The sequence below is a fragment of the Ornithorhynchus anatinus genome, chromosome 2 (genome assembly GCF_004115215.2).
Source record: "Ornithorhynchus anatinus isolate Pmale09 chromosome 2, mOrnAna1.pri.v4, whole genome shotgun sequence".
NCBI lineage: Eukaryota > Metazoa > Chordata > Mammalia > Monotremata > Ornithorhynchidae > Ornithorhynchus > Ornithorhynchus anatinus.
In genome coordinates this window covers 81,944,670-81,960,108 of record NC_041729.1, presented here as the reverse complement: position 1 = coordinate 81,960,108, position 15,439 = coordinate 81,944,670, and the positions used below count along the sequence as shown (strand labels likewise).

At 42.7% G+C, this 15,439-nt stretch overlaps 1 protein-coding gene across 5 annotated transcripts in view; it reads left to right on the top strand.

Annotated features, from left to right (window-relative positions):
* UTRN (utrophin) overlaps positions 1-15,439 on the top strand; it is a 609,179-nt gene that overhangs the window by 401,366 nt on the left and 192,374 nt on the right. The window contains exon 1 of one of the 5 annotated variants that reach the window (XM_007656385.4): positions 2,670-3,345. The exons of the other annotated variants lie outside the window; for them this stretch is intronic. Coding sequence (XP_007654575.1) covers positions 3,295-3,345 — 51 coding nt within the window. The 5' untranslated portion in view covers positions 2,670-3,294. Of the gene's footprint in view, positions 1-2,669; positions 3,346-15,439 lie in introns of those variants that run through there. 5 annotated transcript variants of the gene reach the window in all.

Sequence of the window (15,439 nt, the reverse complement as noted above, 5' to 3'; positions counted from 1 at the left end):
GTTTATTTAATGCTGCCTTTGAAAATCCCAGCATGCGGCATTTGAGACTACACAGAAAATATAGCATGGACAACAGCAGAAAGTTTCTCCAACTGTGTGACTTTAGTTAGAAGCACATTCATTTCTTGGCTCTTCATTTGAGGCATCCAGCAAGGATGCTAGTTCCTTCTTCCAGTGATGGTGGTGGATTTTGGAATAAATTCATATGCCCCTAGGGAACTGAGCTGAAACCTTTTCATCTAAGTGATTGAGTAGACATATTTTAATAGGTTTTGTTCATTGTGGCCTTGGGAAAGTTATGACATACAATATTCTTCTCTTCATACCTCTGTTACCAATCCTGTGAGCCATCTAATTTCTTGAGACATCTAACTTTAGCTCTTGTTTGAGATGAGATGCAGTCAATAACGTTGTTTTTTTTTTTTGTATTTGTTAAGCACTGTGTGCCAAGCACTGTACTAAGTACTGGGATAGATATAAGCAAGTCAGATCAGACACAGTTCATGTCCCATATGGAGCTGGTAGTCTTCATTTCCATTTGACTGATGAGGTAACTGAGGCACAGAGAAGTTAAGTGGTTTGCCCACAGTCACACAGCAGAAAAGTGGTGGAGCGGGGATTAGAACTCAGGTCCTTCTGACTCACAGGGCAGCTGCTCTATCTAAAAGCCCATGCTGCTTCTCATGAGTAAAAATGAAAGCAGTGTACAGACAAATTCAATATAGAGCGCATCACAAGTTATAGTACTTTTGTATTTGGAAGAAAACTTAAGGCAAGGAACCTGCCCTTTCATGGGACTCCTCTACTACCTTGTAATTACAGTAATGAAGGATTCTGGTTTTGTTACAAGCTGGATGAATATCATCAATAATCATACATTAGAAATATATCTAGTTTTTTTATAACTTCATTTTTTTTTTCTCTTGCTTGGTCATGAAACTAAAAGTCACCCTAGTCAGATAAAGGTCTTCCTTGTGTTGGTGTTAATTAATGTGATTAGGTTACTTTATAAAGATCATAGATGCCCATAGATTTCAATTAAAGCAGCTGTCCACCAGTAAGTATCAAGTCATCATAAATTGGTTCATGTTTCCTGGGTCAGGCTTGGAGAGATGTTAGTGTCTGGTAGTAGGCTTTACCCCAAGTAAGGTTTTTTCCCTCTGTGCCAGCCATCTTTGGTTTCCCTCCATCTGCTGCTTAGCTCATTTAGTGTAGGTTACACCAAACAAGATAACTTTGGGTAAATTTCCACCAAGAATTTATCTGGGAGAAGTCCGGAAGTATCTCTCCTCTCTGCAACTTTTCCCCTTCCTCCTTCTCAATCTAGCAATCAGTTGGGAAGCCCTGGGACAAAACTAAGGTGGAGCTGCCACAGACTCCACCAACAAGAGTTAACCCTTGATTGCTCTTCGGTCTCTCTTCACTGAATGACCTTCCTCCCTTGTCTTCCTATTTTCCAACCCTTCCCCCAAATCACGCGTGGCCCGAAAAGAAAAATAGTCCCTTTCTGGTTCCCTGGGGTTGAGCCTTCCTGGACTATAACTCAGGTACCAGATTATCTATATGGTGGGGGTTTAGACGCCTGGATATTCCTTAAAGGAAAACTGGAAACTCTCGGAACTTCAGATTGCAGTGTACTTCCTCACTCACCGTAGTACAGTCACCATAGCCTCACTGATTTTATTCCCCACTGAGGGAAATACACAAATTTGTGGCTCCTCTACACAGAAGCATTGGGAGGGTGAGTTTAGGGAGCAGATTGTCATTAATAATTTGATTTTATTCTTTTAGTACATTAAATGTCCATGTGATGCAAGGAAAAAGCAAAAATTAACATTATCATCAAGAGAATAATGTAACTCCTCAAACATACAATTTGTCCTGAGATTTTTGGTAAAATGAGGCATGTCAATTTGTCTTAGTATTAAGTTGCATTAAAGGCATGGAAATGGAGCCAAATATTCTGTGTAACTGTTTGCAGTGGAGATTATTTAAAATTTAGAATAATTTCAGGTGTCAGGTTTCCTCTTGCAATAAGTACAGGCTCCATATGCAAACAATTTGAAAAATGTTCATCTGTAGTAATGAGGAAGGAATCCATTTATATTGGTTACAGTTCTTGCTCCTAAAAAAAGGAAAGGTGAATTTTTTTTTAATTAAGAAGTTAGGCTTGTGGGGTGGTTTGTTTTTTTTTTCCCTGTTTCATCTTTGCATTGGAGCAGCTGGGAAACAGAGTTCTGGGAAGTGTGGTCCACATTGAGTTTTTTTTTTTTAGGTACTAATACGATCAGGGAGGCCTCCAGGAAGTGGGAGTGTGCTTAACTTCAGAGCAGCGTGAGGGGTGGTGGAAGGGAGGATGCTGATTAAAATAATAAACAACGGCTGGAAAGAGAAGTAGATTGCCACACTGCTGTCAGAGCAGCCCAGGGAATTGCTGACGGCTGAGGCCTCCACTACTCTCCAGCATGGCCGAGGTGGCTGTGCGATCTGCTGCCAGAGCTTGGAGACTAACCGATGAAACAACTTTTTTAATGGGCTATAGTCCCGTTGCACGACAGCATCCCCTAGGCTGGGCCGACTGAGGGAAATGGACTGAAACTTGCTTGATTGTTACCATAGCAACCCCAGACTGCCGGTGACTGGGAGAGTGCGAGTGAGAAGGGGTGGCCTCTTGTCCAGCCATTTGGTGCTGTTTCTTCATACGGGAGTTCCCCTCGCCTCGTTCTAACTCTGCGAATGCTGCTCTTTCAAATCTGGCTCCTTACCCAGAACCTTTTCTTTTTTTTCTTTGGGGGTGGAAACTATTCTGAATGGAGGAAGTTGGTAATACTTAAGGTCTTTTATTTTTCTTCTTTTTTTTCCCCTCCCTCCTGCAAGTCACCAGGATATAACTTCTTCTCTGTGGGTAATTGAGACCAAACGTTGAGCTTGGGGCCCAGGAGAGAACAGTTGCGGCCTGCAGGTCATTAGTGAGGTGATCAGTAGAGAATCCTGGGCTGTCTAGAGAAAAAAGGAGAGCATGCCAGCCTCATGGATCCTGGTTAACAGAAACTATAGGAACGGGTGTATCCACTGTGAACTACCCAGTCCATGAAAACAGGGGGACACAGCAAGATCATGAAAATGTTTCATTGCAAGCTGCTCCTGATGGAATATAGTTCAAGGGGGGGACTTGTGGGGCATTTTGCAAAGAGTTTTAAAGTATAGCTGGAAAAGACACGATTATTGGATATCGTAGACTGTTGGCTGCAGAAACTTTACCAGAAAGATGTAGGCTCAAAGGGATACTGGACGATGATTGGCCTCAACTTCAGCTTACGGGAGTTGCTGAGAAAATTTGAAAAGGTATGGAGAAAACAGACTTCAAGAATGCACTTTTATCCCGATACCCCCACCCTTCCAGACTTATTTTCTCTTTCTTTTGCCAGGCTTTAGGTTTTGCTTGCTTTACTGATTCATGATTGCTGTGGTGTAACTAAGGAAAATGTTGATTATGCTTTCTGTTCTCCTTATTCCTTCTTTTGAGATAATCAGCAAATTAGCATTGCTCAACTCTGATCATGAGGGCTTGTCACTTCTAAGATTCCACATCAAGAGAGATCTTTGGCTGTGAATCCTGCTGTGATTGTAGTTGAAAGTGATTTTGGAAAAATTGGGCTATTTTAGGTCCTTGAAATGACTTCATCAGACAGGCACCCTACTCTCCTTGGGTCTTTCTCCTTCACAAATTTGGTTAGTTTTGTCTTCCTTGGGAACCCATCTCCCACTTATGCTGAGATATATGAGATGCTTGGCCTCCCTGTCATTTTAGAAAACCTGGACTGATTTTTTCACTGAGAGCTATTGCTTTAGACTTAAAATGCTTAAGCGTGCACTGCACTGGTTTTTAAACTTCGTTTGTTAATTTTGCTTTGTCTTTTTTTCCACAGTAAAATTCTTGATACCTCTTGGACTGACGCAGGGTCTAGAACCTGCCCAATGCTACCTAATTCTTATAATGTCTAAAACTCAGAAAAATAACACTTGCAGACATCTCAGAGCTGAGGGTCCCAGGACTCAAGAACCAGTCTTTCCTCACCTGTCCAGCCTCCAAAAAAAACACAAGTTAGAGGCTATTCTCACTATGTGCACAATGAAGCCAGATGAGTTTAGTACAGTGCTCTGCACACTAGGCACTCAATAAATATGATTGAGTTTATCATATATTAATGCAATCATAGGCTTAAATGTAGGAAGAATATTCCTTAAATAGGAACACATACATGTAAAACTAAATGCTCCAAACACAGCCTCTTGGGTTTTCTCTGTCAGCGGTCAGAAGGAAAGATGTAAATATTTCTCACTTGAAAAAGTTTAAAGGCTTTATCAAACATTGCTGCTCTTGTGAGTTTGTACTAGTCTACAGATTATAGCAAGTTTGGAAGTGGATTGTGGGAGAAGTTGGAGGCTGGGAAATGAGGCAAGAGAAATCTTGATGTATTTCAAAATATCATATAATAGAAGAGGTGTTGTACCTGAAATATTCAGTTGCATTTGATCTCTTTCTTTACCATGAGGCTTCCCTGAACTTAAGCAAATAAATTCCAGAATATGAAAGATGGGTCCTGTATATCCAGTATAAAAAAGGAAGAGAGAGAGAGAGTGCTCCTCTGTGGCAGCTGGTAACAGCAGGTGACAAACTTTTATAACAACAAAGAGCTCTGTTAGCTCTGGCTGTGTATATGTATGTCTCTGAGGTTTATGGCATGTGTTTCATGAATTATTCATTATATTCAGCCCCCCTGAGAGTCAGTAATTGTAGGCAATGCTGGACATTTGTGTTGTAATTGCTGCCATTAGTCTTAAAAGCCTAGGTCAGATAAGGGGAGATGGGTAAGTTTTTAGGTGTCTCAGCCTCTAGGCTATTTATTGACTGAGCTGTGTGTACAAGTTTGTCAGTTTCTCCCGTCTTTGAATATGGCAATTAAAGAACTCCACCGTCTTAATCCTGCCAAGGAACTGATCTTAGAATTTCATGGGAAAAGGTTAAAAATACCAAACTGAATGTAACAACAGCTCTAGGTTTACTTTATCTCCTTATCTATTATGATAGATATCTTATTACTGATATCCATGTAACATTTCATTTATGAATGGTAATCATCAATGCAAATGCATTTTCCCCAAATTGACTTTCTTTTTAAATAATTCACTGATGTTTGCTTAATCCACTTTGCCTGTGCCCCATTACTTCTCTGTCCTAACTTCTTTTCTGGAAATCAATCAATCAGATTTGAGTGCTTACTGTGTGCAGAGCAGTGTACTAAGTGCTTGGAAGAGTACTGTGTGACAGAGTTGTTAGCCACCTTCCTTGCCCATAACAGTCTTCATCCAGCGCTTAGAACAGTGCTTCACACATAGTAGGCACTTAACAAATGCCATTATCACTATATTATTATCTGCAAGTACTCCTCATAACACTGCAAAACTGCTGATGTGTGTAGCTAGGTGAAGCCATGGGCTTTTATTTTGTTGTAGTCCAGAAGCCAAATTGTAACCCCTGAAACTCAATTTTACAGCCCTTCTGAATGCAAAATAGAGTCATGTTACACTGAGGGCCATTGGGCTGCCCTGTCTTTTGTCAGTCCATGATTTACCACTCAACAGGCTTGATTTACTGCTCCAGAGGCTATTCTCCTCACATATTTAGCATGCCAGCTGAGCCTCATGTCAACTTGAAAGATTTGCAGAGTTTTATGTCACTTATTACAGATCCCAGACTCTTCAGGATTTTAAGACAGGTGAAGAAAACAAGTTTCAACTTGCCAGATTTTGACTCTGTCCTAGGAAGAATCATGTACAGCAAATGATGTCTTCTGTGGACTTCCTGGTGACCTCCCGCACCCCTCTTAGGACTCTCATGTTTTCCCTACATAAATCCAGTGTGTGAGTCAAATTAGTTGACAATTGCCTGAAAAGGGTTTAGCTACGGATTTCACTTAGGTTTGGATAGAAAATACGTAAAAATTACCGGAATTATAACAGATCTGTGAGGGTTTCTCCTTTGAAAGACTTCTAAGGACAGTGACAGATAACTTTAATGGTAATTAAGTTACCATCAAACTTGAGCCATTTTATTCTGTGCACTGCTTTGATCCATTTATTCAGTAATCCCGATGGATATGATGATCGGTGGCACCATCTCTGTGACATTTTAGAGAGGCTTAATGTCACTTTTTATATTCAGTTCTGCCATAGTGGATTTATGATAAAGGCTGTTTCATCTAAAGATTTTGGTATTTATGTGCCACTCTTCTCTTTGTGAATCCTTTTGGAATGTATTACCTGACAGTGATAACTACAAGACCTTATTCTTGTCGATGGGGTACCAATCTCCATTATCAGAATTTATTGAGCACCTACTGTGTATGCAGAGCACTACTAGTTGCTTGGGTACATATAATAAAAATAGATAAGGAATGAGATTTTCTTGGTTGATGGAGTGTTGAAGTGTTGAATTCTTGGCAGGGTACAATTTTTAGCAAGTAGAGGTTTTCTGATCCACAACCCTTAAAATGGGGGGAATTGGAAGACCTGCATTCAAGTCCTAGCTAATGTGAATATACTGAATATGCACTTTACAAAGAGATGCAACCCTATCCGCAAAGGGATTCCAGTGAGTGCTTTGTTGTCAAGGCCTAATAGTTTTCCCTTGATGAATCTCTGTGGTTGAAGTGTAACATACGACTCATCCCAAGCCCTTGGCCCATTTAGGGCAGAGAAGGTCAAGAGATGACCTTGAACAAAATATGAAATCCAATAACTGCTCTCTAGCAGCTTTAGTTGGTATATTTGATATAGTGTTTGGTGGTTTTTCCCTTCCCAAATAAGTACTTAAACAGTCCAGTGCATGTATTTTCGCATATTAGCTGAGAAATAGAATTTTTAAAAAAATTGGCCTTATGGGCTAGTAATTACACTCCTTATTAAGCATATTTTCACAAGTAAGAAATAGGTAGTGATGAAAAGGTATCATGAGAGAGAAAAATCCCAACTGGGTTATAGTTTCTCAGGGAATGTGTTCTGTTTTTTCCACAGTTTGGTGGTCATATTGATTACTGCTAACCAAGGATCATTAGCCATATTAGTGAATGCTGAGTTTTTCACTCCTATAATAAACTTCCCAAAAAACTGACACTTTTCTTTTGGGCACTGCTACCGAATTTGCAAGAAGCTCAATTAATCACATTTCCTCACAAACCCTAAAGTGACCTCAGCAATTATCCAACTATCTTTTAAGTATCTTTCCTTTTGGAAACCTTACCCTCTCCTATTTCAGCTATCAGTCTGTGCTACATTTAGTCCATTTGTTTTACATTTACAGGCCTATATTTACCAGTATATTTAAAAAATCTTAATTTCTCACTTTCAAAAGCAGAGAGCTTGACAGATGTGTGAGATTCCTAGGTACCCATAACAATTGCCAAGCTGCTCAGGAATTTCAGGATTCTTTGTTGATTGGTAGATTTGTTTCTTCTACTAGCTAATTTAGTATGTTTGGCCTGAACTTTGGATGCCAAGATGACTTTGTTTCCAAGCAAAGTCATCATTTTCTAACCTTCTGGAGGGAGACGGGGCCCTTCAGAGGAAAACATGGTTGTTGACATGTAACCTTGGAGAAACACACTTTACATAGATCAACAAGCAAAATGGAAACAGTTAAGTGGTTTAATTCAAAGTACCACCAGTCATGTTGCTAATGGTTTCCTGGTTTATCTATTGCAAATCTTTATAATCAAGAGGTTGTCAAATTTAGTTTTTAGATTACACTCTACTTGGAAATGTTCCATAATTTCACAGTTGTCTTTAAAAAGCACCATTTAATTATGGAAAATGTTGCTCTCAGGAGTTTATTTCAGAGCACTGCTTTGCACGCAATAACGCTAAGTATATATAATTGAATTGAATAGCAGTGGGTTACCTATTTCCCTATTCCTTAGTAGGCCAAACTAGTCTTAAAGCAGCTTGCACCTGCCCTGCCATATTATTGGGGGAGATATAAAAATCCTCAGGTTTTATAGCGGAATTTCCGGGTTTTAGTTAGTATGTAACCTGCCTGGTACATTTATAGAATTGGATGCCTTCAGATCCAATATTTTAATTTTCAGGGCTGAGCCTCCTTTTACCACAGGCTTCTGGAGCCACGTTGTACTCCTCAGGTGCAGGGCCCAAAATCACAGTGGTTCTGCAGCAAGTGGGGGGTGGGGTGAAAGTGAGGCTGAATCAGAAAAACACTCAAGGTTTGGTTTGTTTCAGCCAGAAATGGATGGACTTAAAAAAATATATCTGTATCCCTCTACATTATATCGCATGCCAGAGTACATGTGTGATGTTAGTGAGCACTTCCAGGAGCTGTTTTTATTTGTTTGTTTGTGTTCTTAAGAAAAAGGCCATTAACAGCCCCAACTGGGGAGCGCTGTCAATTTGAAGAGAAATGACAGCATCTTGTGTGACTTCCAGGTCTCAGCTTAGAAATATGACTTGAGTTATACTGAATTAAAATATCTTAGCATATAGGCCAAAAATATAGAGGTGGGTGAGGGATTTAGGGTAGAGGGTGAGATTGTTGCCCAGGATGCGGAGAACTACAGTGGAGTTATTTAACAAGGAGACAGGGAAGGCAAGAAGAGAAGAGTGAGGTAGGGTCAATGGATTTTAGTCAGGGCCAAAAATAGGAAACAAGTAGTGTGGTATCACCTTTAGATCTATCACAGAGATGGTGATTGATTTGGCTGGTGACTTGTTTTTATCCAACTATCCAATTGGTGCTAAAGAGAATCCTAATAAATCCTACTGTAGAATATGATTTAAGGTATATTTAAGGAAGATTTTAAGGTATATTATGCTCATATTATCTGCCCCTGCTTACCACATGACTTTCTCAAAAAATCCATTGGCTGATATTAACCCCTGGTTGCTTGGAAGTGAGGAGCTATCCTGGTTTGAGGAAGAATTAAGAGAGTTTAGAAAAATGAAATCTAAGTGTTTATAAATTCTTTTGTCTTTCCTCCCTTAAATAGGGAACTTCCGCTATTATCTCCAGCAGGTTTCTGTAATGATGTTTCCTGATCAATCCCATTGAGATTTGCACTGCACCCCATGGCATTTTTCATAAATCTTCATTTTTCTATTTGTGCATTTACTTACACACAGATACTACGCTTTAGCTATCATTATGAGAAGCAGCGTGGCTAGAGAAGCAGCGTGGCTCAGTGGAAAGAGCACGGGCTTTGGAGTCAGAGGTCATGGGTTCAAATCCCGGCTTGGCCATTTGTCAGCAGTGTGACTTTGGGCAAGTCACTTAACTTCTCGGTGCCTCAGTTACCTCATCTGTAAAATGGGGATGAAGACTGTGAGCCCCACGTGGGACAACCTGATTCCCCTGTGTCTACCCCAGCGCTTAGAACAGTGCTCGGCACATAGTAAGCGCTTAACAAATACCAACATTATTATTATTATGAAGTTCCTCGCTGTCAGTCAGTGGGAGAATATTTTATTTAAGAGAAAAGATATGAGACCTGATTTGATAGGAAATAATTATAGTGTTAACACTTTAAGATTTGAGATCAGTGAAGTGGTTTTTTTATCTTGAAAGATTCTTTTATATTTCAGAGCCCGAATATGTACCTGTTAGCAAGGATATTCCTTTTTTTTTTTAACACATCTGGATTTCCATACAGAAGTGTAACAATTTAAAAAACTGTGTCTTTTAGAAAGAAATAGCAAAATTAGTGTATGTGTGCAATAGTAATGGTTTAACTTTTGTGATGTAGGGGCAGTTCCTCAAATCAGAAGTTTGAACAAAATACTTATCAAAAATAAATGTAACCTTGAATGTTGGATGTTTGAAGTAGTAAAGTTATTGAGCATCCACTGGGTACCTAAATTTACCTTAATGTTGGTAAGCACTTTGTAATCAGGGAACATGCCTACTGTCTCTATTGTATTGTACTCTTCCAAGCACTTAATACATTTCTCTGAATATAGTAAGTGCTGAATAAATGCCATTGATTAATTGATTGGTGATACCTCAGGCCCCCTATCCCCCCTCCCCGGGCCTCCCATTCCTTCACCCCTAATGATCTGGCCACCTACTTCATTAGGAAAATTAACACCATCAGGTCTGAGCTCCCCAAAAATCACTCCTCTCCCTCTCTGTCCCCCCTCCTCTCAACCGTCTCTTTTACTTTCCATTCCTTCCAAGCAGTATCTTCAGAAGAGATCTCCTCCCCCTTCTCAAGTGCCACCCCTGCACATGTGCTTCAGACCCCATTCCTTTCCACCTTTTAAAAACTCTCACCTCTTCCCTTCTTTCCTCCCTAACTACCATCTTCAACCGCTCACTCTCCAATGGCTTCTTCCCCACAGCCTTCAAACATGCCCATGTCTCCCCCATCCTAAAAAAACTCTCCCTTGACCCGACAGACCCCTCCATTTATCACCCCATCTCCCTCCTCCTACCCTTCGTTTCCAAACTCCAGGAGTGTGTCATGTACACTTGCTGCCTCAAATTCCTCTCCTTCATCTCTCTCCTGGACCCCCTCCAATCTTGCTTCCGTCCCCTTCACTCCACTAAAACTGCCCTCTCAAAGGTCACCAATGACCTCCTTTTAGTCATATCCAACTGCTCCTCCTCCTTCCTAATCCTCCGTGACCTCTTTGCTGCCTTTGACACTCTCGACCATCCCCTTCTCCTCAACTCGTGATACAACCTTGGCTTTACTGATCCCAGCTCTGCCACTTCTCAGCTGTGTGACTGTGGGCAAGTCACTTAACTTCTCTGTGCCTCAGTTCCCTCATCTGTAAAATGAGGATGAAGACTGTGAGCCCCACCTGATTCCCTGATTCCCCTGTGTCTACCCCAGCGCTTAGAACAGTGCTCTGCACATAGTAAGCACTTAACAAATACCAACATTATTATTATTATTATTATTACTCCTCCCTCTCCTGATTTTTCTCTTATCTCTCAGGCCGTTTATTCGCAGTCTCCTTTGTGGTCTCCTCCTTCCCCTCCCACCTCCTAACTGTAGAGGTTCTTCAGGGGTCAGTTCATGGTCCCCTTCAATTCTCCATCTATACTCACTCCCGTTGTGAACTCATTCATACCCACTCTTCAACTATCATCTCTACATGAATGATAATAATGTTGGTATTTGTTAAGCGCTTTCTATGTGCCAAGCACTGTTCTAAGCGCTGGGGTAGACACAGGAATCAGGTTGTCCCACGTGGGGCTCACAGTCTTAATTCCCATTTTACAGATGAGGTAACTGAGGCACCGAGAATTCATTCATTCATTCAATAGTATTTATTGAGCGCTTACTATGTGCAAAGCACTGTACTAAGCGCTTGGGATGAACAAGTCGGCAACAGAGACAGTCCCTGCCGTTTGACGGGCTTACAGTCTAATCGGGGAGATGGACAGACAAGAACAATGGCCATAAATAGAGTCAAGGGGAAGAACATCTCGTAAAAACAATGGCAACTAAATAGAATCAAGGCGATGTACAATTCATTAACAAAATAAATAGGGTAATGGAAATATATACAGTTGAGCGGACGAGTACAGTGCTATGGGGATGGGAAGGGAGAGGTGGAGGAGCAGAGGGAAAAGGGGAAAAAGAGGGTTTAGCTGCGGAGAGGTAAAGGGGGGATGGCAGAGGGAGTAGAGGGGGAAGAGGAGCTCAGTCTGGGAACGCCTCTTGGAGGAGGTGAGTTTTAAGTAGGGTTTTGAAGAGGGGAAGGGAATCAGTTTGGCGGAGGTGAGGAGGGAGGGCGTTCCAGGACCGCGGGAGGACGTGACCCAGGGGTCGACGGCGGGATAGGCGAGACCGAGGGACGGTGAGGAGGTGGGAGGAAGAGGAGCGGAGCGTGTGGGGTGGGTGGTAGACAGAGAGAAGGGAGGAGAGGTAGGAAGGGGCAAGGTGATGGAGAGCCTTGAAGCCTAGAGTGAGGAGTTTTTGTTTGGAGCGGAGGTTGATAGGCAACCACTGGAGTTGTTTAAGAAGGGGAGTGACATGCCCAGATCATTTCTGCAGGAAGATGAGCCGGGCAGCGGAGTGAAGAATAGACTGGAGCGGGGCGAGAGAGGAGGAAGAGAGGTCAGAGAGAAGGCTGACACAGTAGTCTAGCCGGGATATAACGAGAGCCCGTAGCAGTAAGGTAGCCGTCTGGGTGGAGAGGAAAGGGCGGATCTTGGCGATATTGTAAAGGTGAAACCGGCAGGTCTTGGTAACGGATAGGATGTGTGGGGTGAACGAGAGAGACGAGTCAAGGATGACACCGAGATTGCGGGCCTGAGAGACGGGAAGGATGGTCGTGCCATCCACGGTGATAGAAAAGTCTGGGAGAGGACCGGGTTTGGGAGGGAAGATGAGGAGCTCAGTCTTGCTCATGTTGAGTTTTAGGTGGCGGGCCGACATCCAGGTGGAGACGTCCCGGAGGCAGGAGGAGATGCGAGCCTGAAGGGAGGGGGAGAGGACAGGGGCGGAGATGTAGATCTGCGTGTCATCTGCGTAGAGATGGTAGTCAAAGCCGTGAGAGCGAATGAGTTCACCGAGGGAGTGAGTGTAAATGGAGAACAGAAGAGGGCCAAGAACTGATCCTTGAGGAACTCCAACAGTTAAAGGATGGGAGGGGGAGGAGGCACCAGCGAAGGAGACCAAGAATGACCGGCCAGAGAGGTAAGAGGAGAACCAGGACAGGACGGAGTCCATGAAGCCAAGGTGAGATAAGGTATGGAGGAGGAGGGGATGGTCGACAGCGTCAAAGGCAGCAGAGAGGTCAAGGAGGATTAGAATCGAGTAGGAGCCATTGGATTTGGCAAGAAGGAGGTCATGAGTGACCTTAGAGAGAGCAGTCTCGGTAGAGTGGAGGGGACGGAAGCCAGATTGGAGGGGGTCTAGGAGAGAATGGGAGTTAAGGAATTCTAGGCATCGATTGTAGATGACTTGTTCTAGGATTTTGGAAAGGAAGGGTAGTAGGGAGATAGGGCGATAACTGGAGGTGGAAGTGGGGTCAAGAGTGGGTTTTTTTAGGATGGGGGAGACGTGGGCATGTTTGAAGGCAGCGGGGAAGGAGCCATTGGAGATTGAGTGGTTAAAAATAGAAGTTAAGGAAGGGAGGAGGGCAGGGGCGATGGTTTTAATAAGGTGAGAGGGAATGGGGTCCGAGGCGCAGGTGGAGGGGGTGGCACTTGCGAGGAGGGAGGAGATCTCCTCTGAGGATACTGCAGGGACCGAGAAGTTAAGTGACTTGCCCAAGGTCACACAGCTGACAAGTGGCCGAGCCGGGATTCGAACCTATGACCTCTGACTCCAAAGCCCGTGCTCTTTCCACTGAGCCATGCTGCTTCTCTGCCCAAATCTATATCACCTCCCCTGTTCTCTCTCCCTTCCTCCAGGCTTGCATATCCTCCTGCCTTCAGGGCATCTCTACTTGGATGTCCTCCCTCCACCTCAAACTCAGTATGTCCACGACAGAGCTCCTTATCTTCCCTCCAAAACCCTGTCCTCTCCCTGACTTTCCTGTCACCTGTGGATGGCACTACCATCCTTCTCATATCACAAGCCCGCAACCTTGGTGTCATCCTTGATTCTGCTCTTTCATTCACCCCACATATCCAGTCTGTCACCAAAACCTACCAATCTCACCTTCACAACATCACCAAGATCCACCCTTTCCTCTCCATCCAAACCATTACAATGTTAGTACAATCACTCATTGTATCCCGACAGGATTACTGCATCAACATCCTTTCTGACCTCCCAGTCTCTTGTCTCTCCCCATTTCAGTCCATGCTATACTCAGCTGCTCATATTATCTTTCTACAGAAATCCTTTGAGCATGTAACTCCCCTCCTAAAAAATCTCCAGTAGTTACCTGCCTATCCACCTCCATTTCAAGCAAAAGCTCCTCACTCTTGGCTTCAAAACTCTCCATCTCCTTGCCCCATCCTACCTCACCTCCCTTCTCTCCTTCTATATCCCAGCCCATACACTCTGCTCCCCTGGTGCTAACCTTATCACTGTGCCTGATTCTCGCCTGTCCTGTCTTCTACCCCTGATCCACGTTCTACCTCTAGCCTGGAATGCCCTACCTCCTCAAATCAGCCAAGCAATCACACTTCCCCCTTTAAAGCCCTACTGAAGGCTCACCTCCTCCAAAAGGCCTTCACAGACTAAACCCCCCTTTTCCTCAGATCTCCCTCCCCTCCCCATTGCCCCGACTCACTCCCTTTGCTCTACCTCTCTCCCCCTGCCCCACAGTTTTTGTGTATATGTGTACATATCTATAATTCTATTTATTTACATTAATGCCTGTTTACTTGTTTTGATCTATTTTGATGCTATTAATGCCTGTCTACTTGTTTTGTTTTGTTGTTTGTCTCCTTCTTCTAGACTGTGAGCCCGTTGTTGGGCAGAGATTGTATCTTGCCGAATTGTGCTTTCCAAGTGCTTAGTAAAGTGCTCTGAACACAGTAAGCGCTCAATAAATATGACTGACTGACTGACTGAATGTGCATATATCTATAATTCTATTTATATTGATTATATTGATGCCTGTTTACTTGTTTTGATGTCTGTCCCCCCCCCCCCCCCCCCCCTTGTAGTTTGTGGACAGGGATTGTCTCCCTTGATTGCACAGTTGTACTTTCCAAGCACTTAGTACAGTCCTCTGCACACAGTAAGCGCTCAATAAATGCTGTCGAATGAATGAATGAATGGTAGAGTACAACAGAAGCAGGAGGCACAGCGTGTATGAGTCCCGTATGGGACAAGGATTTTGTCCAGCACCATTTGGTTGTATCCACCCAGTGTTTAAGAAAGTGCTTGCACACAATAAGTGCTTAAAAATGTATTATTATCATTATTATTATTACTTTCCCTGCCAATAAGGAGCTTACATTCTAACAGGGGAGAAAGACTTAACGATATTTACAAATGAGGAAATCAGAAGAAATAAATTGACTGTATAATCAGGTGTGGGTACATAACTGCTGAGGGAAGGTATAAATAATACATATGTGCTAGAGGTTGATGTAACTTGGTTGAAGAAGGCTGACATATATGGTGGGAAAAGTTGCTGGAGAACCTTGAAGCCAAGATAGTTGCTAAATACATAAATTTTACCTTTATGGATTTGAAAGAGCACCTTTAAAATTTCTAGACTGTGACCCGTTGTGGGCAGGGTTTGTCTCTATTTGTTGCTGAATTGTACTTTCCAAGTGCTTAGTACAGTGCTCTGCACACAGTAAATGCTCAACTAATACTATTGAATGAATGAATGAAATTGTTGGAAAGTCTGACCCTGGGAATGGGAGGAGAGAAGATAAAATATTGGGTCTACTATGACTTTTAAAGGGAAGATATCTTGATTTTGAAAGTGCTGGTAACCCCGTTTA